The sequence below is a fragment of the Leptinotarsa decemlineata genome, unplaced genomic scaffold (assembly GCF_025532065.1).
Source record: "Leptinotarsa decemlineata unplaced genomic scaffold, Ldec_3_MD MMD2_tig00026374_RagTag_RagTag, whole genome shotgun sequence".
Taxonomy (NCBI): Eukaryota; Metazoa; Arthropoda; class Insecta; order Coleoptera; family Chrysomelidae; genus Leptinotarsa; species Leptinotarsa decemlineata.
In genome coordinates, this window is record NW_027412710.1 from 2,547,076 (window position 1) to 2,574,518 (window position 27,443).

The 27,443-nt window shown below is 36.2% G+C and overlaps 1 protein-coding gene, 2 long non-coding RNA genes and 1 pseudogene across 3 annotated transcripts; 3 read left to right on the forward strand and 1 right to left on the reverse strand.

Annotated features, from left to right (window-relative positions):
- Positions 1 to 10,860: 10,860 nt before the first annotated feature.
- LOC111509146 (uncharacterized) lies at positions 10,861 to 11,815 on the forward strand (annotated as a pseudogene).
- A 988-nt stretch (positions 11,816 to 12,803) lies between these two features.
- LOC141486819 (uncharacterized) lies at positions 12,804 to 15,619 on the forward strand. The gene is made up of 2 exons (XR_012468062.1): positions 12,804 to 14,619; positions 14,704 to 15,619. It is a non-coding gene; the product is annotated as an uncharacterized lncRNA (long non-coding RNA).
- Positions 15,620 to 15,779: 160 nt separating this feature from the next.
- LOC111509149 (uncharacterized) lies at positions 15,780 to 19,614 on the reverse strand. The gene is made up of 3 exons (XR_012468061.1): positions 16,497 to 19,614; positions 16,098 to 16,375; positions 15,780 to 16,041 (listed from the first exon to the last, which is right to left on the reverse strand). It is a non-coding gene; the product is annotated as an uncharacterized lncRNA (long non-coding RNA).
- A 6,895-nt stretch (positions 19,615 to 26,509) lies between these two features.
- Positions 26,510 to 26,887, forward strand: LOC111516027 (general transcription factor II-I repeat domain-containing protein 2-like). The gene has a single exon (XM_023172217.2). It carries the CDS (start codon positions 26,510 to 26,512, stop codon positions 26,885 to 26,887), a length of 378 nt encoding a protein of 125 aa, XP_023027985.2.
- Positions 26,888 to 27,443: the final 556 nt, after the last annotated feature.

Below are 27,443 nucleotides of genomic sequence, written 5' to 3' on the forward strand. Positions count from 1 at the left end.
ACCTGATTTAGCGGAAACACTGCGTGACGGAGAATTTATAGCCCAGTTAGCTTTTTTGGCGAATATTTTTGAACAGCTCAACATATTGAATCTAGGCCTGCAGGGACCATCTAAAACCGCATTTGACCTTTGGAAAAAAATTGATTCATTTAAAAAAAAAATTGTTGCTATGGGAGTCCGAAGCTGGAAAAGAATCGTTTAAAATGTTCAACTTGTTTTCAGATTTTATCTCTGAAAATGAAGGCTTAAATGAGGAGGTTTTACATTCACTGGTTAAGTCCTACATTAAATCACTTCAAGATTACTTTGAGAAGTACTTCCCTGCTGATACAGATGTGAGGAAAAATAATCCGTGGGTGATTGATCCCTTTTTAGCTACCCACGATAATAATCTGTATATTCAGGAAAATGAACAGCTTATTGAAATTTCATCCGATGATCATTTAAAAGTGATAAAATCTCACTGCGAAAATGTTGCAGATTTTTGGATAGGATTACTTGATGAAAGTCCACTGCTAAGTGAAAAAGCTTTGAAACCTCTTCCTTTTCATTCCACTTATCTCTGTGAAGCAGCATTCTCAACATTATGTGTCATCAAGAATAAACACAGAAATAGGTTGCTAAATTTGAATGCTCCTATGAGACTGGCGTTAACTTCTTTCGAGCCAAATATTGAGAAACTTTCAAGTGAGAAGCAAGACCAAGGGAGTCATTAACGTCTTAATTTGGCGCTATCTATGACTTTTTGTATCTGTTTCACAAAGTAAGTGTTGCACTTAATGAGCCAGCAATTTTTGATAGATGGGTGACTTTCCTAAAAAATATGAAAGCACTAAATGGAGAACGAGTACAGTAAATTGAAATAACTCGTCAAAAATTTGAAAGTGCTCAATCAGAGCTCGAATCGCTCTGATTGAGCGATGAGCATGACGAGTATGGCGATGAATTCGAAGATTTATATTTTGAAACTTATTCAATTGCTACGAACCTTTTATCTAACCGATTGCTCGAAACTACCGCTACAGCAACCCCTACAAAAACAAACGTATCGGTATCACACGAGATTACGGGTTCTAGTCCTGAGCCGGAATCCTACAATCCTATTACAGAGAGCTAAACTAAAAATCTTGCTAACTCTGTAGCTCAAGTTAATGTCGATTCAGCATTCACTAGTACCATTTCAGTAACATCCAACGTCAGCCCTGCGTCAGTAAGCTCATATCAGCCTCAGCAATCGATTACACAGCAACAACAGTTTGCTTCTGTTATCCCAAGCTCGCAACTTAGCGCAAACCTCCCAACCATTGGTCTTCCTACATTTGATGGATCCATTGATACATGGTTGGATTTTCGTAACTTGTTCACATCTTTAATCCATGAAGAGTCTAGTATCCCTGCTGTTCATAAGTTATTTTATCTTAAAGGCTGTTTACTCAAAGATGCCGCTCGTGCGATAGCATCTATGAACTTGTCGGCTCAATACTATCTCATAGCTTGGAATTTACTGAAAGAGCAATACGATGGTCCAAAATTCATTCGCGATAGCCATATAATTACACTACTAGACTTGCCTAGTATATCGAAATAATTTTCCACGCGAGAATTCGTGAAAGGGGTATGACTGTTTACCAAAAAGGCGAACTCACGCCCTCAGAAAGTCTACATGGCTGCCACGTCGCCAAATCGATGCCTTCATTGTGAAGGTGATCATTGGATATACTATTGCCCTGAATTCCTTACACTTACGCCACATCAGCGTCATGAAATTGCCAAAACGGGCAATTGGTGCAACAACTGTCTTCGCTCAGCTCGTACTTCTAGCAATTGCCGCACTTGCCATCAAAAACATCACACTCTATTGCATTTCGACAGCCACAAGCAAGCAGCTCCTGAGACTTCATCGTCAACAGCGACTGCCTCTCCCACTTTAGCCTTACATACTCGCTTTTCTTCAGAAGCTGTTTTGGCCACGACGCTTATTGATATAGTTAACATGCATGGTAAAACAAAAACATGCAGAGTCTTTCTTGACGCAGGCTCACAGACTCATTTCATTACTGAGAGCATCGAAAGGTGAATTTAGATCGCCAACCAGTAACAATCGCAGTCTCAGGTCTTAATAATACATCAACCACCGTAAAACAGGCTACTACAGCAAATCACAACAAATTTCAAAAGACAATCGAATTTCTTATAGTGCCTCAAATCAGCGCTGCTATACCATCTATCACCATTGATCCGTCTTCCCTCGAAATTCCAAAAAACATTCATCTGGCAGATCCCGAGTTCTACAAGGTGTCGCCAGCAGATACTTTAATCGGAGTTAAACTTTTCTATAAGCTTCTGAGCATAGGTCAGATAACTCTAAAAAATCACCCTAATGCTGTGCTACAAAAAACACAGCTGGGATAGATAATAGCAGGGGAATTGAGAAATTAACCCACATCTCGAAGCATCGTTTGTCATCTCGGCCTTTATTCAACATCTGAGCAAGATCTTACTCGGTTCTGGGAAATTGAAAAGCTGCCCTCGTCCAAGGCCCTTTCTCCAGAAGATATGTATTAAGATTATCTTTCAACGACCAAATTAAAAATTTGGGTACATCGTATTCAGCTGCCCTCAGGCGCCTCCACATATTAGAAAATAAGTTTTCTAGGAACCCAGAGCTGCAGCGTGACTATTCAGCGTTTTTAGATGAATACAAGGATCTCAATCATATGTCTATAATCCTAGAGCATGAGAACAATTGTGTCGGTTTCTACCTTCCTCATCGCGCCGCGCTTAAGCAAGATTGTGTCACCACCAAAATTCGTGTCGTGTTCGATGGATCAGCAAAGTCTTCAACCGGTATCTTCCCAAATGATACCTTAACCCATTAGTTCCCAACGTTGCGCATACGAAACATTTTTCAATCTATTTTTTCGTGAATACGTCTTTGAGTTTTTTGAATTTTCACCCATTGTATGTTATTAAAGGCATATTTATTGATAATTTGGCAAGAAAATTCAGTGATTTATTGAGAAATCGTATTTTTGGTAAACTTTTCTAAAGTACTCAAATATAATTTTCAATCCGCCCCTGTTTGACTGTCCCAGAAATAATAGACAGAAAGGAAATATATACGATAGTTCGCGAAATAGTTATTTATGTATCAAGGGAATTAGGAGGGCCTTAATTACCGATGGCAGCAATTGCCTGAGGTTATTAAGGCTCATTAATTCCCGTGGTACATAGATAATTTTATTTCTGACCGATTTCAATAAAATTTTATTCATTTTTGAAACGGAAAAATGTACCAATTCATTACCTTCCCGGTATATTTGAATCAGGTACCGTTGATTATAGTAGAGTTTTCTTGTTGCTAGGTTGTTGCTATGTTACTTGTTTATAAACAGAACTTTGTTATCAAGCTGTGTTTGCGGTGAAAACGTGTTTTCTACCCCAAATATAATGGAGGATATTTTAAAAAAAGCTGAACAAGCAAGAGAATCATTAATTCCATCGAAAATTGAAGCCGTATACCAAAAAGAATACAAGATATATCTGGACTGGCTGACACGGAAAAATGTTATGCCAAAAGATGTCACTGAAACTGTATTTCTGGCATATTTTCAAGAACTGGTAAGGAATTTTCTATGTTTTTCGGTAGATCCGGTAGTAATTGTGTTTATTCGTTTCAGTCAGAAACGTATAGTCCGAATTCTTTATGGACTAAATGGTCAATGCTAAAATCGATGGTGACTATACATGAGAAACGAGATATCACCAAGTTCAATGAACTACAGGCTTTTTTGAAACGGAAGAGTAAGAGTTATAAGCTGTTTTATCTCCTAAAGATGTTATCAGATTCCTAAAGGACGCTACTAATGATATTCATTTATTGCATAAGGTAATTTTTTTCTTATTTTCCTTTTTGTGTGTATTTATTTCCTTTTTTTGTTATAGGTTGTTTTGATTATGGGTTATTTTGGAGGATGCAGAAGTCAGGAACTTTTGAATATGAAGATATCGGATATAGAGGACCGGGATTCCGTTATGGTAGTGAACGTACCGGAAAGTAAAACTGGTGTATCGAAGAAATTTACAGTTGTGGATGAAAAAGAGTTCTCCGCTTTGCCTTTATTAAGACTTTATATGTCTTTGCGTCCTAAAGGTATTGAACGATTTTTTTTGAGCTTCCGACAAAATAAATGTACATCTCAGCCAATTGGAAAAAACATGTTTGGGAAAATCCCCAGCAAAATCGCAATGTATTTAGGATTGCCAAACTCATCTTCCTATACGGGACATTGCCTTCGTCGCACTTCTGCTACTGCTCTAGCCAATGCAGGAGCAACTATGACTAACTTAAAAAGACACGGAGGTTGGAAAAGTTCCACGGTGGCGGAGGGGTATTTGGAGGATAGCATCGAATTGAGAAATAAAACGGCGCGTATGTTGTCTACTTTGTCATCAGAAGAGGCAGGTACCTCGACTGTAGTGAACAGAAGCTCCAGCCATACAAAAGAAGAAATTGTTTCCAGTGGCGGAAGTAATTTTCAGGGAACATTTCAAAATTGTACATTTATTATTTGTAATGACGTGAATAAATAAAATATGGTTCAGTTTTCATTTCTATTTATTTTTACTTGTGAAAGGTAGAGGGAATTATAAAATCTATAATGTCCCAAGGGAGTTATGACCCTCTTTATTGATAGCGTAACTATGACGATATAAGCTTATAATATCCCGGTCAGAAATAAATAACTTTACATAGTCTCAGTACAGAATATCACACCGTCCCATATGTTGAAAATTCATCAGTTTTTGTATGATATGCTATTTTGATTATTGTTGCGTTTACGCAACTTTGGGATTACTAATTATTAGAATTCGGAAAAGTTCGGAGAGGGCGAGACACGTGGCGATCGTGATGATATGGTTCCACAATCTGTTGATTTCTGTGTAGTTGGAATTGTTATGTCGTGAAGTTGTGCTCGTTAGTATTACTCGATTGAATAATTGATATTATTGGTTAGTGAACTGTTTATTTCGAAAACTCTTGTGATTCATACAATTCATACAACATAATATTCTATATAATCTATATTATGTATGGTTTCATTCTTATTGGTTTGATTCAGGTTATGTCTTGGGAAAACAGAAGGCCGCTATCTACTGCAGAAATGATGGCATTATTAGAAGAGGACGATGAATTACAACAAGCTGACGGTATTGACGCCGTATATATACCACCACCGGTTGATGAACTGACAGACGAAGAGGAGATCGAGACTGAACTGGATATTTCAGACGTCGCTGGGACTTACGAAATCCACGCAAATTATCCTGATGAATCTCAAAGAGTTGATGAACAACCTATCCCATCAACTTCAAAAATAGGAAAGAGTTCTTCCAAAATGGACAAAAATAAAACGAAGAAAGAAAAGGCGAAGAAAGCTATTCCAAAATGGAAGAAAGAACATCCTACATATACAACTGCACCACAAGAGGAAGAACATATTAGACTAGAGGAAATAGAAAGTAAAATTGGTGGAAAGTCTCCTTACGAAGTTTTCTCTTTGTACTTCACTGATGAAATCTGGGATAAAATCGTTCATTTTTCAAAAAAATATGCGAATGATCATAATCGACATTCCTTTGAACTAAGCAGGGCAAGTCTGAAGCCCTTTTGTGGTATATTGTTCTTTTCTGGCTACCATACCTTACCAGCTACAAAAATGTATTGGTCAAAGGACGAAGACAAAGGTATACCGCTAGTGAGAGGTTATATGAGCAGGAACAGATTTGATGCCATCAAACGAAATATACATTTATCAGATAATGATAAACTGAATACAGATGATAGATTTCCGAAACTGAGACCCATTTTTGATATGATGAACGAAAGAAACATGCAATTCGGAATTTTTTCCCATAATTTGTCTATTGATGAGGAGATGGTGCCATACTTTGGTCGACATAGTTGTAAAATGTTAATAAAAGGCAAGCCAATTAGGTTTGAATTCAAATTGTGGTGTCTGTGTAGTTCTAATGGATATTTGTATAAATTAATTCCATACGGTGGGAGAAGCAATGATGATAGAAACGAGTTAGGGTTAGGAGAAAGGGTTGTCCTGGATCTTTTGTCCGCTGTACCTCAGCCATCTAAACATCGTGTATTTTTCGACAACTTTTTTTCTTCTTATAAACTGTTCTGTGCATTGAGGGAAAAAGGTTTTTATGCAACCGGAACAATTCGTGAAAATCGAACATGTAACTGTGAAAGTCTTAAAGAAGAAAGACAGGGGTTTCTATGACTTTTCATTTGATAAGGATCAGGAAATTCTTCTAGTCAGATGGAATGATAACTCTGTTGTAACAATGGCAAGTAATACTTGCAGCATTGAACCCCTTGTAGCTGCAAAACGATACGATAGGAAAGAAAAAAAGAAAATTGTGATTCCTCAGCCAAAACTTATTGCCGATTACAACCAGTTCATGGGAGGAGTTGATCTCCACGATAACGGCATTTCAAACTACAGGATTCATGTAAAGGAGAAAATTTGGTGGTGGCCGCTTTTCATAAATTTTATGGATAGTGTTATTGTAAATTCCTGGAAAGTATATAATATAGCAAATAAACAGAAAATATCACAGTTAGAGTTCAAATCGTATGTTGCGGTCAGTCTGATGAAAGCAGAGGAAACTTGTAGTCAAGGGAATGAGGAAATTGTAGGACATACTGATTCTGTGAACCCAATCTGTGGAAGACCATCCAAAAATGCATTACCTTCCACTTTGCGCTTTGACAATGTTGGTCATATCATAGTTGAACAGGAAAATAAGGCCAGGAGAAGATGCCGACAATGTAAGAGCAATACCATATATATGTGTACGAAATGTCAGGTACATCTCCATCCTGACTGCTTCCAACAATTTCACAAAGCTTGATCAACTTTATGTATCCTACAAATACCAAAGTTGCGTTAACGCAACATTTTGCTGCACCTAGTGTGAAAAAAAATGTTTTTCAACAATATCATCGGTCTTCACTGTCAAACCAAAGGACCTAAACTTCAAGTGGCGATCTGGTTTTCATTCATGAAGACAATCTGGCCTGGGCCGTTGGCCGCATCATAGCTGCACATCCGGGTCCCGATGGCGTCATACGAGTTGCTACGGTGAGGACCAAGAACGACGAATATTATCGGTGCAGCAAGAAACTATGCCCACTTCCTATAGAATAGCAGCTCCCTAATCCTCTCGTTTCCTTGAACTCAATAGTTCAAGGGAGGCGGCATGTTGAGTCACATCTCAAATATTGCATTGTTAGTACATTTTTTATTAAATCCACATTTTATTAGTTTTATCATATTGAGCCTTTAACGGGATTGAGTCATGAAACATCAAGCCTTAAGATTTCTTAGCATTCAATTTTCGATTAGATTTATACCTAAGATTGTATTCCTCATATTTGAAATTAGTAGAATTATTAAACTACCTCTTGGGTTTTCCTAGAATTACCCAAAGGATTGAGCCTGGTTCCCTGATATTCCCCTTCATGAAAATCTACATCTAGCTGTAGAAACTTAAGGTTGGTATTTGTGAATCTTCTCATCTATGGGGTTGAACCTACTCAAATGTCTGACCAATGACGTGCCTTCACCCCCGAATTTTTCTCCCACCATATAAAAATGCTCAAATCTCAGGTCGATATTGTAAGTTTAGAAATGAGTTAGTATAAGTTGAACCTTTGTAGAGAACAGCTGAAATAAACATTTATCTGTGCTATCTTAGCATTTCTTTAATTTGACACAAGACTTAGTGCAAGTCTTGTGTGTTACTCAAATACGGACGATAAAACAATCGTACGTCAAAACAGAGACTCATTTATTGGGACAATTTGGAAATTATTCTTCAACACGCAACATAAGTCGGTTGAGCGCGGTAAAAGACCGCATAGCAACAAGCAACACATCATTTCGAGTGCTCCCCAGAAGTAGTGCTTAGCGAAATTGAATTCTATTGCCCCGTGACTGCCGATACGTTCAGAGGGATATCTGCGACAACGAATTGCCGGTGTATTCACGCAGCAGGCCTCAGTACCTGAAAACGCACTGTTAGCATCATTCAAGGTGGCATACAGGGTGGCAAAATGCAAAAAGCCTCATACTATTGCAGAAGAGCTTATTCTACCGGCTGCTCTCGATATGGTGTATATTATGGTGGGAGAGTCAGCTGAAAAATTGATTTCCAAGATACCCTTATCTAACAATACTATCAGTCGAAGAATCCATGACATTGCTGAGGATCTCAATTACCAATTAATAGAAAAAATTGAAAGTAAGGATTTTGGTTTCCAACTTGACGAGGCTACTGACAGTAACGAAGATGCACATCTCATTTGCTACGTACGCTTTCTGGCTGACAATACTATTGTCGAAGACCTTTTATTCTACAAAAACATTACCGGTAGTGCGAAAGCCCAAGATTTGTTTGAAATTTTAGACAAGTTTATTACAGAAAATGGTTTGAATTGGGGAAAGTGTATCGGTGTATGTACTGATGGTGCTCGATTCATGTCTGGCAAGTATGGGGGAATTCAAGCGCTTATTCGTAAAAAAGCGCCGAATGCGATGTGGACCCATTGCATCATTCATAGGGAAGCTCTGGCTTCAAAATCAATGAGCTCTGAACTGAACCAAGTACTGGAATGTGTAATTAGTGCGGTAAACTACATAAAAACTAGGCCTCTAAAGGCCAGACTTTTTAAAAAACTATGTACAGATATGGGAGCTGAACATACAGCCCCACTGTATTACTGTAATTCACGATGGCTTTCAGCGTAGAAATGTTTTATTTCGTGTGTTCGAATTACGCGATGAAATTCGCACTTTTTCCGTTTGCAACATCATATCTATGTGAAGCTGGGTTTTCAGCTGTAGCTGTGATAAAGAACAAATATCGCTCGAATATCAATGTGGAGCAAGAAATGAGAGCAGCAGTGTCAACTCTTATTCCCCGCTTTGAAAAACTGTGCGAAGAGCACCAAGCTCATCCTTCACATTGAATTTACTGAGTAAATATCATATTTAATTTTTGTTTTTTCTTCAGTCGTTTTCTCTTCTTCGTCGTTTCTTAAATTGTTGTTTTCAGTTTAAATTCTTTTATAATAAAAAAGTCAATTTCATAGTGGTGTTTTAATTTCGTTTCGATCAACCTAACCTAACTACTATTATTGTAGGTATCTATTTCTTTCGACTGTATTTTTCAAATAGTTAGCTAGGACAGGGCGCCACCACATAGCAGCCATAAGACCCAGCCACTCGATCGGGCATTTTTCAAGCTATCAAGGCCCGGTGTAGACAACCGATTTTTCAAGTTGCGGGGCCGCACTTGCGGTCTGAGGTACAAAGTATCAGATGGGAGGATGTACACTACCCGCCGTCCCGTTGCGGAGCCGCAACGGCTATGTTACGGTCGTTTTTTCCTAGCACTTTCCTCTAGGCCGCAACGGGACCGCAAACGTACCTGCGGTCTCTCAGTACTCTTTTCTATATTGACCGGTGCACACATCAGGTTGTTCACGTGAGTTCACACAATGGCTGATAGAGAAGTGGATATTGAGTTATTCATTGAAGAAATTAAAAAATACCCAGAAATATGGAATGTGAGCGATGAAAATTACCATGATCGAACGAAAAAGAGAGCAGCATGGACAAATATCTGTTGTTTGTTCAGCGAAAATTTAGAATAGAAGGATGCCAAGGAAAGAAACTAAATTTCTAAGTACAATTCATATTTATTGTCAAAATGTATCGATAATATTATACTGGTTTTAACCAGCATAGTATAAAAATATAACAGAATATAATGTAGAAAAGTCAAATTTCTAACCTAAATATATTTGTTTTGCCAAGGAACGCTGCCAACCTCAGAAACGAAATAACTTGCCAGCTCATTTCTAGCTTGAATTGATTGATTCGGTCATCTTTGTGTATGGTTAAATTGGACGATATCAACGAAACCTTCCACACTCAATGCATCATGAATATTGATTCCATCTCTAGCTCTTACAAAATTATGAAGAGAACAGCAAGTTTTTATAAGAAGAACGGCCAAATCTGAATCAACATTTATAGCTTTCTGGAAAATTTTCCATTTATTAGACAGTATGCCAAAGGTACTTTCGACATTTCTTCGAGCACGTGACAATCTATAATTGAATATCCTTTTTTTCTCAGACAAAACTTTGCCGCTGAATGGCCTCATAATATTTGGCGGGAGGGAAAAAGCCTCATCGCCAATAAACGTATAAGGCATCCTTGTTGCGGTACTCGGTAGAGGTTGTGGTCTTGGAATATTCATTGTATTATTTTCGAGTTTTCTGTACAAAGAAGACCGTTGTTTACTATAGTGCTGTTAGATTCATTTCCAAAATCTCTAACATCGATGTAAATGGAGTTGTGATTCGAACCTGCAATTGCCAATAAAACAATGGAAAAAAATTCTTATAATTATAAACAAGAGACCCGATCATTTTTGGTTTTCAAGTCTGACATGCTTTCCGTCAATAGCTTTCAAACAATTTGGAAACTGGCAGTATTGTTGAATACCTTCAGCAACCGTTTTCCACCGTTTTTCCGTTAACTCGAGAAAGGATTCTGGTAGTAAACATTCCCAAATCGCCATGCAAACTTTTCTCAAAATCATTCCGATTGTTGTATGTCTTATTCTGTATGTCAAATGCAGATCAATCTTCTGATCGCATCCACTACCCAAATATCTGCAACAAAGAGAAAAATATACTCATGGTTCAGAAATGATTTGTTAAGAATATTGGAAAAATATATACCCGTTGTATAAATTTTTCAACATGTTAAAAAAATTGCTTATTTTCATATCTATTATACATATATTCTTTTTTTTTTTTCAGGCAGAAAGTTGATTAAAAAGTGGAGGAACATAAGAGCTAGCTATTCCAAAAGTTTAAAGAAAAAAACCCAGTCTGGACAGGCTGCTGACAACACGAAGAAATACATTTATGCTAGGCAGTTATCCTTCCTTGGATCTAGTGGGGCCACAACTGAAACTCAGTCCATCTTAGCAGGAACTCACGAAGATGAAGATGTTGCTCAATCTGAAAATCAATCTGAACAAACAGTCGAATCAGAGGGATCAGAACGTCCAAAATACGACCAAGGGAGTTCAATGAAACGTAAACGAAACCTGGAGTCCGCATTGATAGACTTCATGACGAGGCCTACGTCTACGCCTCCTCCAGCTTCACAACCTGATCCGGACAGATCGTTTTTCGAAAGTGTCCTTCCCTCAATCAGCAAATTTGACGAAGACCAAAAAAATTGAGTTTCGTTGTGAAGTTCTGAAACTAGTTGAACGTATGAGGAACACACAAACCATACATCACCCGAACTTTCCATCTCACACGTATCCAATTTCACACCCTAACCCTTATATCCCTCAAGCTTCTCTTCACTCTTACACAAACTTGTAATCTTCTCAATCTTACCAATCCCCCCCCCAGTCCACATCCACTATTTACAGAGTTTCACCTCCAACACCTTTACCTTTCCCTCAAATGACCGAACTCCGAACAGTTGCTTCCTCATCTTCACCAGCCACTGATGTTAATATAATGTCTCCAACCGAGTCAACTTCTATTATCTAAGATCAAGATGATAGTTTGGATTTATTCTCGTAAAAATAATACTTACAGTTGAGAGTTTGTATTTTTTAATAAAGAATAATGTTTATATTCGTGAAAAATAAATGCAGTTAAACACAAAAATAATTTCCTTCTTCACTTACCTCAAAGTTACAGCTAGCATTTCCAGTGTTGGAATAGAAAGTCTCATCCAGGTGTCTTGAGATTTGATTTTGTCTGTAATTTTTGCTGCAAGCTCGTCAAATGATTTAACAATCATTCTGAAATAATTTTCTCGTGAATCTGCGAAGGAAGTACGGAATCTACCCCTAGAAAGTCTTATATCTGTGTAGGGATGTACCCAATAACGTCTGTCTCGTTTGCCAAGGTACTTTTTGTACACAAGGTAAACAAAAACCATTTTTCTGCGATGGTCGTCCATAGTAACCAATCGAGTGTGCATTGAAATGATCCGGCTCCGCAACGACGCCGGAGTAGGGTGCATTAAATTGATCCGGCCCCGCAACGGATCCGCAACTTAAAAAATCGGTTGTCTACACCGGGCCTAAAAGCTTATTATGCTGGACCAGCTGGACCAGTTCTCATCCAGAACAGGTTCTCTCCATTTACCATGTGGCTGGTCTCTTTCCCACGGCATTTGCAAAAACTGCTACTGTAGATATAGCAAGAGAGGACTTTCGGTCTACAGGAATGTACCCACTAGATGAAAATATTTTTTCGGACGTGGATTTTATGCCAGCGGAAGTAACAGCAAGATTTAGGTGAACATTCAGACGATGAAGGTCATGTTTTTATCCAGTTTCAGCAAGAAGAAGAAGAACTTGTTACTGATGCGATAGAGCCCCAGCCGTCATCAAAATCGGAAGTCAGAATTTCTGTACCTGGTCCTTCAAATATTGAAAAAGAAACTTTTACTGACACGAAAGAGCTCCAGCCGTCATCAAAATCATAATAGTCAGTAATTTCACCTCCAGACATTATACCCTTCCCAAACATTAAAATAAAAAGGAAACGAATCAGGAAAAGTTTGAAGTCAACCCGACTAACATCAACACCTAATAAGGAGCGACTTTTACAAGAACAAGAAGAAAAGAAGGAAGCAGAAAAAGAGAAGGACTGACACGAAAGAGCCGTCATCAAAATCATAATAGTCAGTAATTTCACCTCCAGACATTATACCCTTCCCAAACATTAAAATAAAAAGGAAACGAATCAGGAAAAGTTTGAAGTCAACCCGACTAACATCAACACCTAATAAGGAGCGACTTTTACAAGAACAAGAAGAAAAGAAGGAAGCAGAAAAAGAGAAGGAAAGGAAAGCATTACTGAAGAATCAAAAGATTAGATCAAGTGCTAAAGTTCGTGCTGCCAAAAAAGAAAGTTTTCGGCGAATCATCATCTGATGAATCAGTAGCACTCTCCTATCAAGAAAGTATTGATTCTTGTGACATTCATTTTTCCGATAATGATAAAGAGGAAGACATTGATGTTGTACCAAATATTTTACCTGATGACTTTGTCGTAGTGAAGGTTTTTGGAAAAAATCATACAGATTATTTGTCGCCAAAGTCTGCCAAGTAAATGATGATGGTTATGAAGGCGTATTTTTTAAGCGACTGCCCACAACATTTCGTTTTCGTGAGACAACGGAAGAGTTTTAAACTGAAGACGACAGGAGACAACGAAACTGCGTGTTTTTGCCTCCATCTACCCAATGCATAGAAATCTTCAAAAAATCTTGTGGCGCAAAAATCCAGAACAGAGTATCAAGGAATATGTTCTGAACACTGTTACCTATGGATGAGATGTTTTAAGGAAGTTGGTATTCAGAACTTAGAAAGTGCCCTAAAGGCCGCACAAGCTATTTTACATCATTTTTATGTTGACGATTTTGTTTATTCTCTTGAAGAGACAGTTCAGTTATGTAATGATGTGTCATCATTACTGGAAGCGAGTGGATTTCCACTGAGGAAATGGATTAGCAGGAGATCCGCAAGTTACCAAAAAAATTAATGTCAATTTATCTAAATTGTAAAATGTTCACTTCGGTGAAAAGGAAGAGAACAAAACGCTTGGTTTGTATTGTTGTTTTAGGTTAGATATACTCAAATATAGTATTGAGTTTACAAAGTCAGATAAAATAACAAAACGATCAATTTCGTCTGATATATCAAAAATATTTGATCCACTTGGTTCATTGGGTCCTTATGTTATTATTGCCAAGATGTTGTTACATACCTTATGGACATTAAGGGCCTGTTTCACCAGTGACTGATAAAGTTTTAGATAACAATCTGGTAGATAAAATATCTACTAGATAAAAGTGTCTGATATAAGGTTTTCTGTTTCACCACCCAAGTTTCTGTTATAATATCTGAGAGATAGATATCTAACAGCTCATCAGTTGAAATAAGTGGCAACGTTGCCTATTTTGGAGTTCTGTGGGTTTTGTACATCGACATAACCTTAATCGTTATGTCGAACTATACTGACAGTTGAAACTGTTGACATTGTAGTGTGGTGTATGTGAATTTGAATAGTAGAAATGAATAAAAAGCGGGACAGAAGCGTAAACTTTACGCGAGAAGAAACTGAGAAACTCGTATCACTAGTGGAGGAAAAAAGGAAGATAATAGAGAATAAAAAAAGCGATGTCACCACTTGGAATGAAAAAGAAGGTGCCTGGAAAGCAATCGAAACAGAATTTAATTGTTCTTCGAGTGAAATATTTAGAAATGCCAAAGTATGACATGTAAGTATGACGCGCTGAAGAGGGACACCAGAAAGAAGGCCAGCTTTGTGAAGGCAGAATTATATAGAACTGGTGGTGGAACTAGTAAAGCACCCCCTTTGACACCAGTAGAAGAAAAGGTGAAAGAAATGATCTTACTGTCTGTTGAAGGAGAGTTGGAGGAGAAGTTTGTATGACTCTGATAAAATCAATAACTTTGGTAAGCACTTATTTATGTATATATAAATGGTTATTTATCTATCCTGCTTGGTTATTTATTTATCATATTTGTAACACTTTTCAGAAACGACAGAAATAGCTACTGAAATCCATGTCGAGAGCTCACCGCCATTTCCTATTGAAGTTGATGAACTAGTAGTTGTTGAAGACGCATATGAATCGCTCTCTCCCCCCAAAAAAAAAGAGTTACAAGCCAGAGGCAGGGCCCAGCAATTCAGAAGAAGGTGGAGATGATAAAATGTTGACTCCGCCAAAGAAGTGAACTGTAGATACAAAGTGTCAATTCTTGTTGGTTTAAGATATAAAATGACAAAATCCAGTTATATTATTTGATTTTCATTTTATAGGTATACCAAAGGAAAGGAAACCCTACAATAAGTTGGTAGAGGCGAAATTGGAAGTGGTTTCAATACAAAAAGAACTTGTTGAGGAGGAATTGTCAATATTGAGAGAAGATGCTGTGCATAAACGCATCATGAGAGAATTAGAAGTTGAACACATGCATCTAAAAATTGAATTATTGAAGGCTGATTTAGAGAGAACCAAAGAAGTAAATGTGTTTAAGTTGAAATAAAAAAATCCATGTTCAGTTTTTATATTTTAATAAAGTATCTAAAAAATAGAAGCCATATTAGTTTTTAATTTAATAAAGTAGTAAAATATTCTGCTATAATGTTGTTTCTCACAGAATTCCTATTGTTTCTGCCTGTGTCAATGTATACATAATCGTCAACATCATCAGCTGGTAACTCGTTGTTGTCAAAATATTCATCGCCACAAATTATTGCTATATTATGAAGCACTGCACAAGCCTAGATAAAACTGGAAATCTATTTTTCCATACACCATATGATCTTTCAACTGTATTTCGTGTTCTTATCTGGGACTCGTTGTAAAAATGTTCAGCTTGCGTAATGGGGTTGTGTAGCGGTGTTAATAAATAATTTGTGTTCTCATAACCTTTATCTCCTAACAGAAAATTATTTCCAAATTCGTTGTTAATTAATCGGTACTTGATTTGTGAACTATTGAAAATGCTTTGATCGTGGCACGAACCAGGCCATCTTGCCACTATGTCCATTATTTTCAAATCAAAGTCGACTACGGTTTGTACAGGGAGAGAGAGAGAGAGAGAGAGAATATGCTTTATTGTATACATGATAAATCATGGTTACAAAGCTTAAAAATAGTACAAAATAATACATATAAAATATTAAAATCAGTACAAGGTGTGTGTACACACACACCAACAGACACACACATGCATAGTACATACATTAGAAACACAATAAAGTCCTAAGCCTGAGTCAATTTTCACAAGAGAGAAAATATATATATATTATAGAAACATTTATAGAAAAATTGCCTTTTCTGTTTCTATAGTATTCAGCAATTTCTCCACCTACAAAAATAGTGTAAAACTATTGTTTGATTAAAATATAACTTTATTTCTCATACCTGGTGATTTAATATTGACATGGGTGCAGTCTATAGTTCCTATCACTCTTGGAAACCTTGCTATGTTATAAAATCCCTCTTTCACGGATTGCAGGTTTATTGTAAATTTTACAAATCTTGGTCTCAGTTCTGCTATTGCTCTGGATACTTTTGAAATTATTCTAGAAACTGAAGCTTTGCTTACACCACTAAAATCTCCAGATATTATTAAAAATGATCCTGTAGCATAGTAGCGCAGCGTTAACAACAATCGATTCATAGGTGATATAGCGAAATTACTGAAAGAAAAATTGAGTTTTTCAATGAACAGATATACATACATACGTATATGATGGAATTGGCCGATTCTTGATGAAAATCTATAAATAACGTATTTTGAATAGGACAAAAAGTACTTACAAGTTGGTCACTGTAGTTATGTTTCCTTCTATCAAAGATAATACATAAGTAACAGATGGTTTAGAGAGTCGAAATCGAGCTCTGAAATCTGTTTCATCAAGTTCAGTGAAATAATTTGGCCGATTTCTAATTACAGGACGTCTGCGAGGGCGCATAACAGGATTTAATAGATATTCATCAAACTCATCTTCTATAAATTCGAATAAATCCATCGTTAAAATCTGTCAGATAGTATTTATCACGCGCCAAAACTGAATGTTAGGTTACTAACCACCTTATGAACCAGATATAACTATCAGACACTTGTGAAACGTATAAAATGAGATATCTATCAAATAAGTTGTGAATAAACTATCAGGAACTTTATCAGTCACTGGTGAAACAGGCCCTAAAGATAAATTGGGACGAAACATTGCCGTCTGACATCCATACACGATGGTATCAATTGAAAAATCAATTTAATTATCTTAATGATTTACAAATTGCACGCCATGTAGTTTGTGCAAATCTTACTAAGTTGGAAATACATGGCTTTGCTGACACCTCTTTAAAGGCTTACGGGTCATGCATATATATAAGAAGCATAGATGGAAGAGGCAACATTCACGTTTGTTTGGTCGGTTCTAAGGTAAAGGTAACACCGTTAAAATCTCAAACAATTCCACGATTTGAACTGTGTGGTGCCTTAGTTTCAGCTGAATTCATAACCAAAATTAAAAGTTCTCTAGACCTTCAGTTTTCAAAAACAGTGCTCTGGTCTGACTCAACTGTGACGTTGTGTTGGATTGATACTTCACCACATTTATTACCGACCTTTGTCGCAAACAGGGTCTCGCAAATACAGAATCTCGTTGATCCGAAAGATTGGCGGTATATTAAAAGTGAAGACAACCCTGCAGATCCTCTGTATGTGGTTTAAGCCCTGCGAGAATCGTTGATTGTGAAATCTAGTGGAAAGGTCCAAGTTGGCTTTCACTTGCAGAGGAAAAATGGCTTTCATCATTTGTAAAAAGGATTGAGCCAGAAAATATACCAGAAATAAAAAAAAGGTTCATCTTGTCATGCAGTACAAAAAAATCTCATATTTTCCATTTGGAAAATTTTCATCGTTACCTAAAATGAAACGCACATTGGCTTATTGTTTAAGGTTCATTCACAATTGTAAAAGTAAATTTGATAAACGTTATGATTCGTTAACACCCCTCGAGTTAGAGTTTGCTATGACAACCTTTGTTGAAGAAATAAATAATCTTGAAGCGAAAAAACCGATTCAATTGACGTCATTTGCTAGCTTAAGGCCCATTTACATTTGTCATTTTTGATGATCATCTTGGAGGAATAATCGAAAGTGACAAGTGTGAATTGCCTTTCATTGTGATTTCATCCAAAGTGTACACTTGAGATGAAGGTGAAATATTTCGACCCCCGACCAACTTTTGATGAAAGAGTCGTTCCTCGAAGCGATGACTCATTGAGAGTGAGGGCCCAATGACAAATGTAAACACTTTGTTTATTACGTTTGTTCACTTCACAAACACCAGTCGATTGTTTTGGGTTTTGGTAGTTTAATTTGATTTAAATATTGTGCATACCTATCATCGTGGTAATGTCATTCAAGTGGCAAGATAAACACATGGAACTATTTTGTTTTTCCGTTAGCGGACCACATCTGGAATATGGTTTTAAAATATTGGTTCTCAATGGGAAGGCAGCGTCAGCGACGAAAATTCCTTGTTCCGGTATATTCAGTGAATTATTTTGCAAGGCCTCATTAAAAGTTGATTTCGCAAATACTGCAGCGTCATTTACTCTTCCATTTGTTCCCACATCGATGTATATGAAATTGTAATTGGCATCAACAATTGCGAATAGTATCGTACTGAAATCTTTCTTGTTATTAAAATACTGTGAACCAGTTTTTGGAGGGCACCTGATGGTGACGTGCTTACCGTCCATAGCCCCATACACATTTGGGAAATTCCACAAAGTTTCGTAGTTTCGCATCACATTTTCCCAGCTTTCAACTGTGTTAGGCACCTGTAACAAGCAATAATTATTAGACAGTGTACATTATTCTATTTTACCTGTAACAAGCAATAATTATTAGACAGTGTACATTATTCTATTTTTAGAGCTTTGTATTTGTGTCAACTTTCAATTGCTTTCGGGAATGATTGATTTCATGTTCTTTGTTTCAGGAGTTAGAATCGACGATAAAGGGCATTTCTGGAAAAGCAACCGATGATAGCCAACATTTGGGACAACGTGAACAGGAAACTGAGCAAACAGCACACATTCAGGACACTGAGGCAACATCTCCAAATATGATTGCAACGTCTTCGGCGGAAATTAGGAATACTTCAAAAAACACAAAGGGGAGTAAACGTTCCCTCAGTACTACCGTTTCAGGGGTTCAGGACGCAATAAAACAATTGAAGACACTATCGGAAGAAAATAAGCAGGATCTGAACGAATTCGACGTGTTTTGTGACAGCCTTGCTATACAGTTGAAAAAAATGCCCTTAGATAGGGCTCTTATCTGTCAAGGACAGCTACAGAAAGTGATGACAGAAGAACGACTCTTCCAACTCACATCACACCCTCAGTCTCACTCATCCATGTCGTCCAGGTCACCTGCTGATTATCCACAGTCGATAGCAACTTCAGGCCGGTACTCTGCGATGTCATCAACGCAAAGCAGCACACATTCACGGCAGTCACAAAACCATTACTACCAATCTACCGAAAAAGATGCCGATTATGAAAACAGTGATGTTTTGTCCGATGCCATTTCTTCAGCGGGAATAATAGTTGATGATTTAATGGCTTTATAATTTATCTTACGTTATTTTATAGAAATAAAACATATTTTCAAAATTACTTGAAACTTTGTATACTATAAACTTTTTATTCTACCGGCAGACAGCTTTTGCTATTGCTGGTATTAAATACTTTTTCTCCTACTGTTTTAAAGTTCAATTATTGTTTTTTTTTTAATTAATGTTCTTCTTTTTCTTTTTTTGTACCCCATCTATTTCATGTAAATAAAGTATGTGTTTCATTCATTCAACTTTTTATTATGTTAACCTATGAATGAATTAAACTACAAGATATTAAATTTCTACTTACCATTATAAAATCTGCCAAACAGGCAAAAACCGTGAAAATGTGCTTCTTGGAATTCTGTACAGTGCACTTAAGGTACCTATATTATCTCCAGTCGCTAGATATCGTAGCGTCATTTGCAGTTTTATTTTAGGGCTTAAAGCTGCTCGGAACCAAGTATCTTTTTTTCTTATCAACGGAGTTACTTTGTCTAGAAGATATGCGAATTGCTCCTCGTTCATTCTTAAATGATTTCTATACACCTCATGATTTTCCTCTGCCCATTCTCTTAACAGGGTTGACGAAGCTCCCAGATTTGTCCTCCTTGAAACCCATGGCTTCACCCACCAACGTCTTTGAACATGTTTACGTGATATAATAGCATTCAATTCATGCAGCAGTCCACGTGAAATTAAGGCAATGCCTCTGCGTATAATTTTTTGATTTCTTCTTGAACGAGACATCACTTTTCACAGACACGAACACTGTGCACGAGAGGTGAAACCAGCAAACTGTAGAAAATATGTAAACGAGGATGATCACCCTGGATGATTTCACTCTGAGTGATTCACTTTGGATGCACCTCAAAAGTGATATAATGTAAACCCCACTTTAAGTCCATTTTTGAATGAATCACATCTACTTAGGGTGGGGGGGAAGACTTCAACTATCAGAATTGAGAAACATCCCCTAGTTTTTTCATCAAAACATCATTTCACCTATCTTTTAGTCAAATTTGAATATCAACGATTGCTTCATGGTGGTCCTCTCATGTTATTAAGTTCAATAAGGGAAAATTTCTGGAATATTGGAGGTAGGAACCTAGCCAGAAGAATGGAATTCGAATGTATTAGATGTTTTAGAACTAAACCAAAGTGTATTTCTCAATTTATGGGTATTCTTCCCGAAGAAAGGGTTCGTCCAATGCCACCCTTTTTCACCACTGGAGTGGATTATGCAGGTCCTTTTTCAATTAAAGATAAACCTGGTCGTGGTGCAAGACCCTCAAAATCCTGTTTGTTTATATGTCTGTTTCTCCACTCGAGCAGTCTATTTAGAGTTAATTTTCTCCCTTACATCTGAACCATTTATTGCTACATTCAGAAGATTTTACTCGCGTAGAGATAAACCAAATTATTTATTTATTTATTTATTTATTTATTCTCATACAGGTGTAACCTAATTACATGAGAAAATCGTTATATATGTATCGTACATTCATAGCCAGTATACAATAAAAGAAACTAAAGCTATACATATGTAATAAGAAAAAAATAAAAAAGTAACTAATCCAAAAATATGACAAAGAAGCTATTGGTTGACACTTAATATATAATTTTTCAACCCAGTAAAAAATTCTCTAGGGGGTTGGACAAAGCTGAGTTCGGACATTAATAGTGTATTATTTGTGACTTTCAGCATCGTTACGATTGGGGTACCTTGAGTCGTGGTGACTAATGGTATTTGAAAAAAAGGGGTTGATCGTGTAATTTTAATAGGGTTTCTTCGGTTCATCAAACTACGTAACTTGGGACAGTTGAGATAATTATTATAAATTTTGTAACATATTGCAATTATTATGTATAATCTTCTATTCTCTAAACTCGAGATTTCAAATTCTTTCCTGAGATCATTAGTTCTCACAGTATTATAATCTGGGTAGACTCCATATTTCTTATAATATAAATGCCGCAGTAATCTATTTTGAATTTTCTCCAGATTATTTTTATATATAAAATAATACGGGTGCCAAACGGCTGCACAATATTCGAGTTTGGGTCTCACCAGAGTGTTATATATCCTAATGACTGTTTGGTAATTTCTAAAATGTTTACTTTGCCTCAAAACAAAACCCAAACTCCGTAAACCCTGAGAGACTACTGTTTCAATGTGTTTTTTAAATGACAGGGTTGAGTCATATCGTACCCCCAAATCTTTAACATTACTTACTCGTGCCAACGTGATATTTTCCATTTCATATGCATACTCTATTTTATCTTTCTTTCTTGTGCAAGTCATTACAATACATTTTGACGTATTAAATGGTAACTTATTTTTCACACTCCATTGGTAAACATTTTCAATATCCTTTTGCAGTTTACTACAATCTTGAACACAATCTATCTTTCTATAAAATTTAAGGTCATCGGCAAAGAGTAAATAATTTGAATATTTAATTTCCGCTGATAGATCATTAATTATATAGATAATAATAGATTTGATCCTTGGGGCACTCCTGATTTTGATTGGTACTCATCTGAATAGTTGGTACCGAATTTTACTCTGAACGTTCTCTCATTTAAATATGTTGCTATAAATTTGATAGTTCCTTTAGTAGCTCCACATAGAGAAAGTTTATTCAACAATACATCATGATTTACTTTGTCGAACGCTTTTTGGAAATCTGTGTATATCACGTCGACCTGAGTAGAATTTTCCAGACTTCTAAGTACGTCATGACTAAAAGATAACAGATTTGTGGAAGTTGACTTTTTTGGCACAAAGCCGTGCTGTTCTTCATTTATTAAATTATTTACTTTGTGCCACACTTTAGCATATATTATCTGTTCGAACAATTTACCAGGAGCAGGTAACACAGCAATTGGCCGGTAATTTTCTATAAGTGATATTTTACCAGATTTGTGTATAGGAGTTACAATAGCACGTTTCCATCGTGATGGAAACTTATTTTGTCTCAATGAAAGATTATATATATAAATCAACGGGTCTTGGAAAAACTCCGAACAACCTTTTATAATATAAGGTGGGATATTATCTACACCAGCACATTTTTTTGGCTTAAGTTTTTTTAATGCTCTGAAATAGTCAGTTACTGTTACTTCGTCTAATGAAAAATCGGAGTTTTCTTCAGCAACGATATTAAAGTTGTATTGGGCCGTATGCTTGCAATATACAGATTCAAAATACTCACCAAAGCTATTTGGAACCTCAGCGTCGCTGAGTTTCATATTATTGTACTCAAAGACCGAAGACGAAGAAGAATTTTTTTTGTTACTTTTTGTATACGTCCAAAATGTGCTGGTGTCAGTTTTAATAGCATTTTCAATATCATTGATGTAGTTATCAAAACCTTGTTTTATCAAGCGTTTGAGATGTTTTCTTTCTGTGTTATATAAGGTCATATAATTGTTTGATAAATGTTTGAGTTTTCTATATTTATTTTTATTCCATAAACATTCTTTTATGTCTTTAGTGAACCATATAGGGTATTTATTTCTTTTTTTGGAAGTTTTTGGAACGACTGTGTCTAAAACCTTATATAATTCTGAGTAGAAAAAATCAACAGCAATATCAACCTCATTCAATTGAAATAATGGTGTCCAGTCGATATTTTGAATAGATTGAGTCAATCTGAGAAAATCACATAATTGAAAATTATAATATTTTACTGATTCGATATCACGAGTTTTTCTAATGATCTCATCTGTAGCGAATATTTCAGTATACAAGGCAGGATGGTTAATATCCTCCTCTAAAAGCGGAAAGTCTGACTTCGACACATGAATACAAGATGCATTCTCTTGTGTGACTAATACAAGGTCTAATTTACGGTTATTGATATTATTAATTTCATTACAGTTCTCAAAACCATTAATTTCCAGGAAATCGAGAAAAAATTGATGTTTCTCATCCTTATTATCATGTTCTAGATTTGGTAAGTTAAAAGTCGCCAAAGACATATACATTTCTCTCGTCACATATTGTGTATTCTAAATATTCCAAGTAATTCTTTTAATCTTCAATACTCAATTTAGGTGGTAGGTAAACAGCAAATAAAGTGATTGTTTGTAATTTTTTCAATTTAATTCTAACCCAGAGCGTCTCATATGTACCATCTTTCATTCCCCAATTTAAAACCTTGAAGTCTCTATTTACCCCGATCATTACTCCACCTCCCCTTTCTTTTCCTGATAATTGCGAGTTTCTGTCACATCGAAAAATTGTATACCTTTCCAAATTTATTAATTCCGAATCAAAAAATGTATCATTCAGCCAAGTTTCTGTACCAATGATTATGTCATACATTTCCCCTTCAATACTTATTTTCAAGTCTCTCAACTTTGTTCTCAAACCCCTAAAGTTTTGATAGTAACATTTAATATTATTCATTATAAAGGTGAGCGTTTTAAATTAATTAAATTTTCTAACAAAAATATCAAAGTAACAAAAGATATAATAAATTCAGTAACAATTTAGATTAGCCAAGAATAATAGGAAAATAAAAAAAGTATCTATTAAACAATGCTACAGTATAGGTGCATGTGTTCCTAAGTTGTCGATTACATCATATATCACTTACACTTCTGATCAATTTTTTAACTCCGTCAATCTTCACAAATATTTCTCCATTTGACGTCCAAACATTCTTGAATGAATATTTTGTGGTAGCAGCCTTCAGAATATTTAGTTTCCATTTACTCAAATCATCCCTGATGACTACGCCGCTGGATTTCAACAACTTCCTATTTTCAATAACTTTTTGTTTGTCCCTCATGTTCAAAAAACGGACCAAGATTGCCCGTGGTTTTTGTATACCATTTTTATCTTGTTTATTAGGAGAACGTCCAACTCGGTAGCAAAATTCTGTATTGTTATTTACATTAATTTTCACCTTCAAAGTTTTGTTAAACAGATTGCTAACTACCTCATCAATATTTTCTTCTTGTATTTCTTCTATGCCAAATATGCGAATGGAATGGTTTTTATAACTCTGATCATTCTCCATAACTTGTTGCCTGAGTATTTGATTTTCAGAATTTAGAGAATTCATCTTAGCCTCACATTTTTCTAATTTCTCTTGGTGTTCAGTGAGTATTTCGTTCAGTTTTTCATTTAGTTGTTGACTAACATTCTTAATTACTGAATCGATGAACGACTGATCAGAAAGAATGGCTTTCATAGCTTCTTTAATGAGTTTTTGAAAGTCCTGTTTATTTTGAGCCATAGTACTAGGTATATATTTATACTTTACTCCGATTACTTATAAAGTTCGCAGGTTCACAGGTTATTACAATGTATAAATACAGCAGGCACAACTACTTTTTCGTGATAATATGGTCAATTAGCGGAGCACACACCGAAACACGTCTACTCGCCACGAATGCTCATAGCATTTCGTCTGATAGTGGCACAAATTTCGTGAGTGCCAATTCGAATTGAAAAAATTGGCTGAATTTTTGAAAAACGATGAGATTTCAATCCTAGACTACTTTGCAAATGAAGGCGTAATTTGAAAATGTATTCCCTCCCATTCTCCAAGTTTTGGTGGTCTACGGGAGGCAGGGATTAAATCAACAAAATTTCATTTAAAAAGAGTAATGGGTTATGTTTCATTAACATAGTTGTGAAAATATGTTCATTTTCATGTATCTTTACATTTCGTTTTGAAGGACAATCTTTCAAGGTGGGTGGTATGTTAGAAATTATAGGATAAATTATATTGCCTGGCAACAGCGCCAACACACCCCTCACGCATACAGAGATAATAGTTTAAGACCTATTGGGTTGCGAGTCTAGTGTAACGACGGTAACACGTTAAATAAGAAGACAGACAGTGCATATATTGCACATTGTGTAATATTTGGAAATATAGTTTATTGAAAGTACTTGAGCTTTCATTATTACTAATAATTATATGTAGAAAAATATTGTGAGAAACACGTCAAGAAAACCATACATAGAACCATAGACTGTCGCTTTGTTGTAATAATTCTATTTGAACAAAAAGTATCTGCTCTCGGTCTGAACCAATAGCTGAAAACAGATTTCGCAATCTCGAGAAAAAACTCGAAATAAATCCCAACACGAAGTTACAATATCACCAGTTCATTGAAGAACACATTCAACTCGGTCACACGTCTTTAGCTAAATATCAAAGTGTCAATTCAGGTTTCTTTCTTCCACATCATTGCGTATTGAAAGATTCAACAACTACAAAGTTATGAGTAGTCTTCGAGGGATCTGCTAAAACCACGTTTGGTATATCAATTAACAATATCATGATGGTGGGACCTACCATTTAAGATAATTTGTTTTATATTCTATTGAGATTTCTACATCACATTTATGTTTTGAGTGCAGATATAACAAAAATTTACCGCCAAGTGCTTGTTGATGAAATTCACAACACGATTTCCAAAAGTGAAATTCAGATTTACAAATTGAACACTCACGTATCATCGTAACAAGCATGAGTTTCCGAAAATTGCTGACATCTTTTACACGACTTTTACATCGACGATGTCCTCGCTGGTGCTGATACTGTAGAGGAGATCAATTATATTAAAGAAAATATTTCTAAACTCGTACTCTCCTACGGTTTTAAATTGAGAAAGTGCGTGCGGTGCGGTGTGCGGGTGGAGGAAGTCGCCGAAACGCAGTGGCGCGCGCAGCCGGCAAGCAATGTCAGTCAGGTTTGCATCTCACAGAACTTCGGACGCGTTTATCTCATTCGCTCGTTCAGTGCGTTAAAACAAGTTGTTACTTGATTTAGTGATATCAAATTATTGTGATGGCAGCAAGTTCAAGTAGAAAACGCAAGGTCGTTGATGAACACAGAGTTTTTCAAGATAAATGGACGAATTTATATCTTTTCGTCTGTGTCGGGGAAAACCCATTTGCCTCGTATGTAATGAATCAGTTTCTGTGGTGAAAGAATACAATATCAAGCGTCATTATGAGTCAAAACATTCTAGTAAGTTTGCACATCTTCAAGGACAATTACGAATTGATAAGGTGGAGACTCTGAAGAAACAACTTAAAAAACAACAGAATTCTTTTCACAAACAAAATGAAGATAGTGAAGCAAGTGTAGGAGTTAGCTACATAATTTCGGAGAAAATTGCTAAGAAGTCAAAACCATTTACCGACGGTGAATTCATAAAAGAATGTATGGAGGCCGCAGCAGAAGTTTATGTCCCTCGCAAAAGCAACTTTTTTCCAAAATAAGTCTCTCCGGCGTTACAGTCGCAAGGAGGGTAGAAGAATTGGCTAATGATATCGAACGATCATTAAAGGAACGCGTGTCGCAATTTGTTTACTACTCCATTGCACTCGACGAAAGTACCGACATAACTGACACCGCTCAACTGGCAGTGTTCATTCGCGGCATTGACGTTAATTTTGTCGTTACCGAAGAAATGGCTGCTCTTTTTCCTATGAAAGGCAGTACAAGAGGATGTGATGTGTTGGAATCGTTCAATTCCGTCATAGATAGATATGGACTCAAATTATCAAATTTGGCTGGAATTTGCAAGAGAATTTAAGTGCTAAGTCAGTTAATATTCAAGACGTTATGAGTGTTGTGGTAAAAAGCGTTAACTTCATCAAATCTCGAGGTCTTAACAACAGGCAATTTTAGGAGTTTTTAAAAGAACAAGACGCCGAATATGGTGACATTACCTATTTCTGTGATGTTCGTTGGCTTAGCAGAGGAAAAATGTTAAAAAGGGTGTTCGATTTGCGAAAAGAAATTGCAGCATTTATGCTTAATAAGGATAAAGCTATTCCACAGTTTGGTGATGAAGCATGGCTAAGTGATTTTGGATTTCTTGTTGATATAACAGCACATCTCAATGATTTAAATAAGAAATTGCAAGGAAAAGATAATATGGTTCATGAACTATTTGACGCTTTAAAAGCGTTTGAAGTGAAGTTGGAGTTGTGGATCAATCAGTTAAAAAATAATATGACCACGCATTTACCACATTTATCATGTCGAATTCTCAACATGGACAAATATATTACCGCGCTGCTGGATCTGAAAACACAATTCGAGTCGCGTTTTACCGATTTCCGAAAACATGAAAATAGCTTGAATTT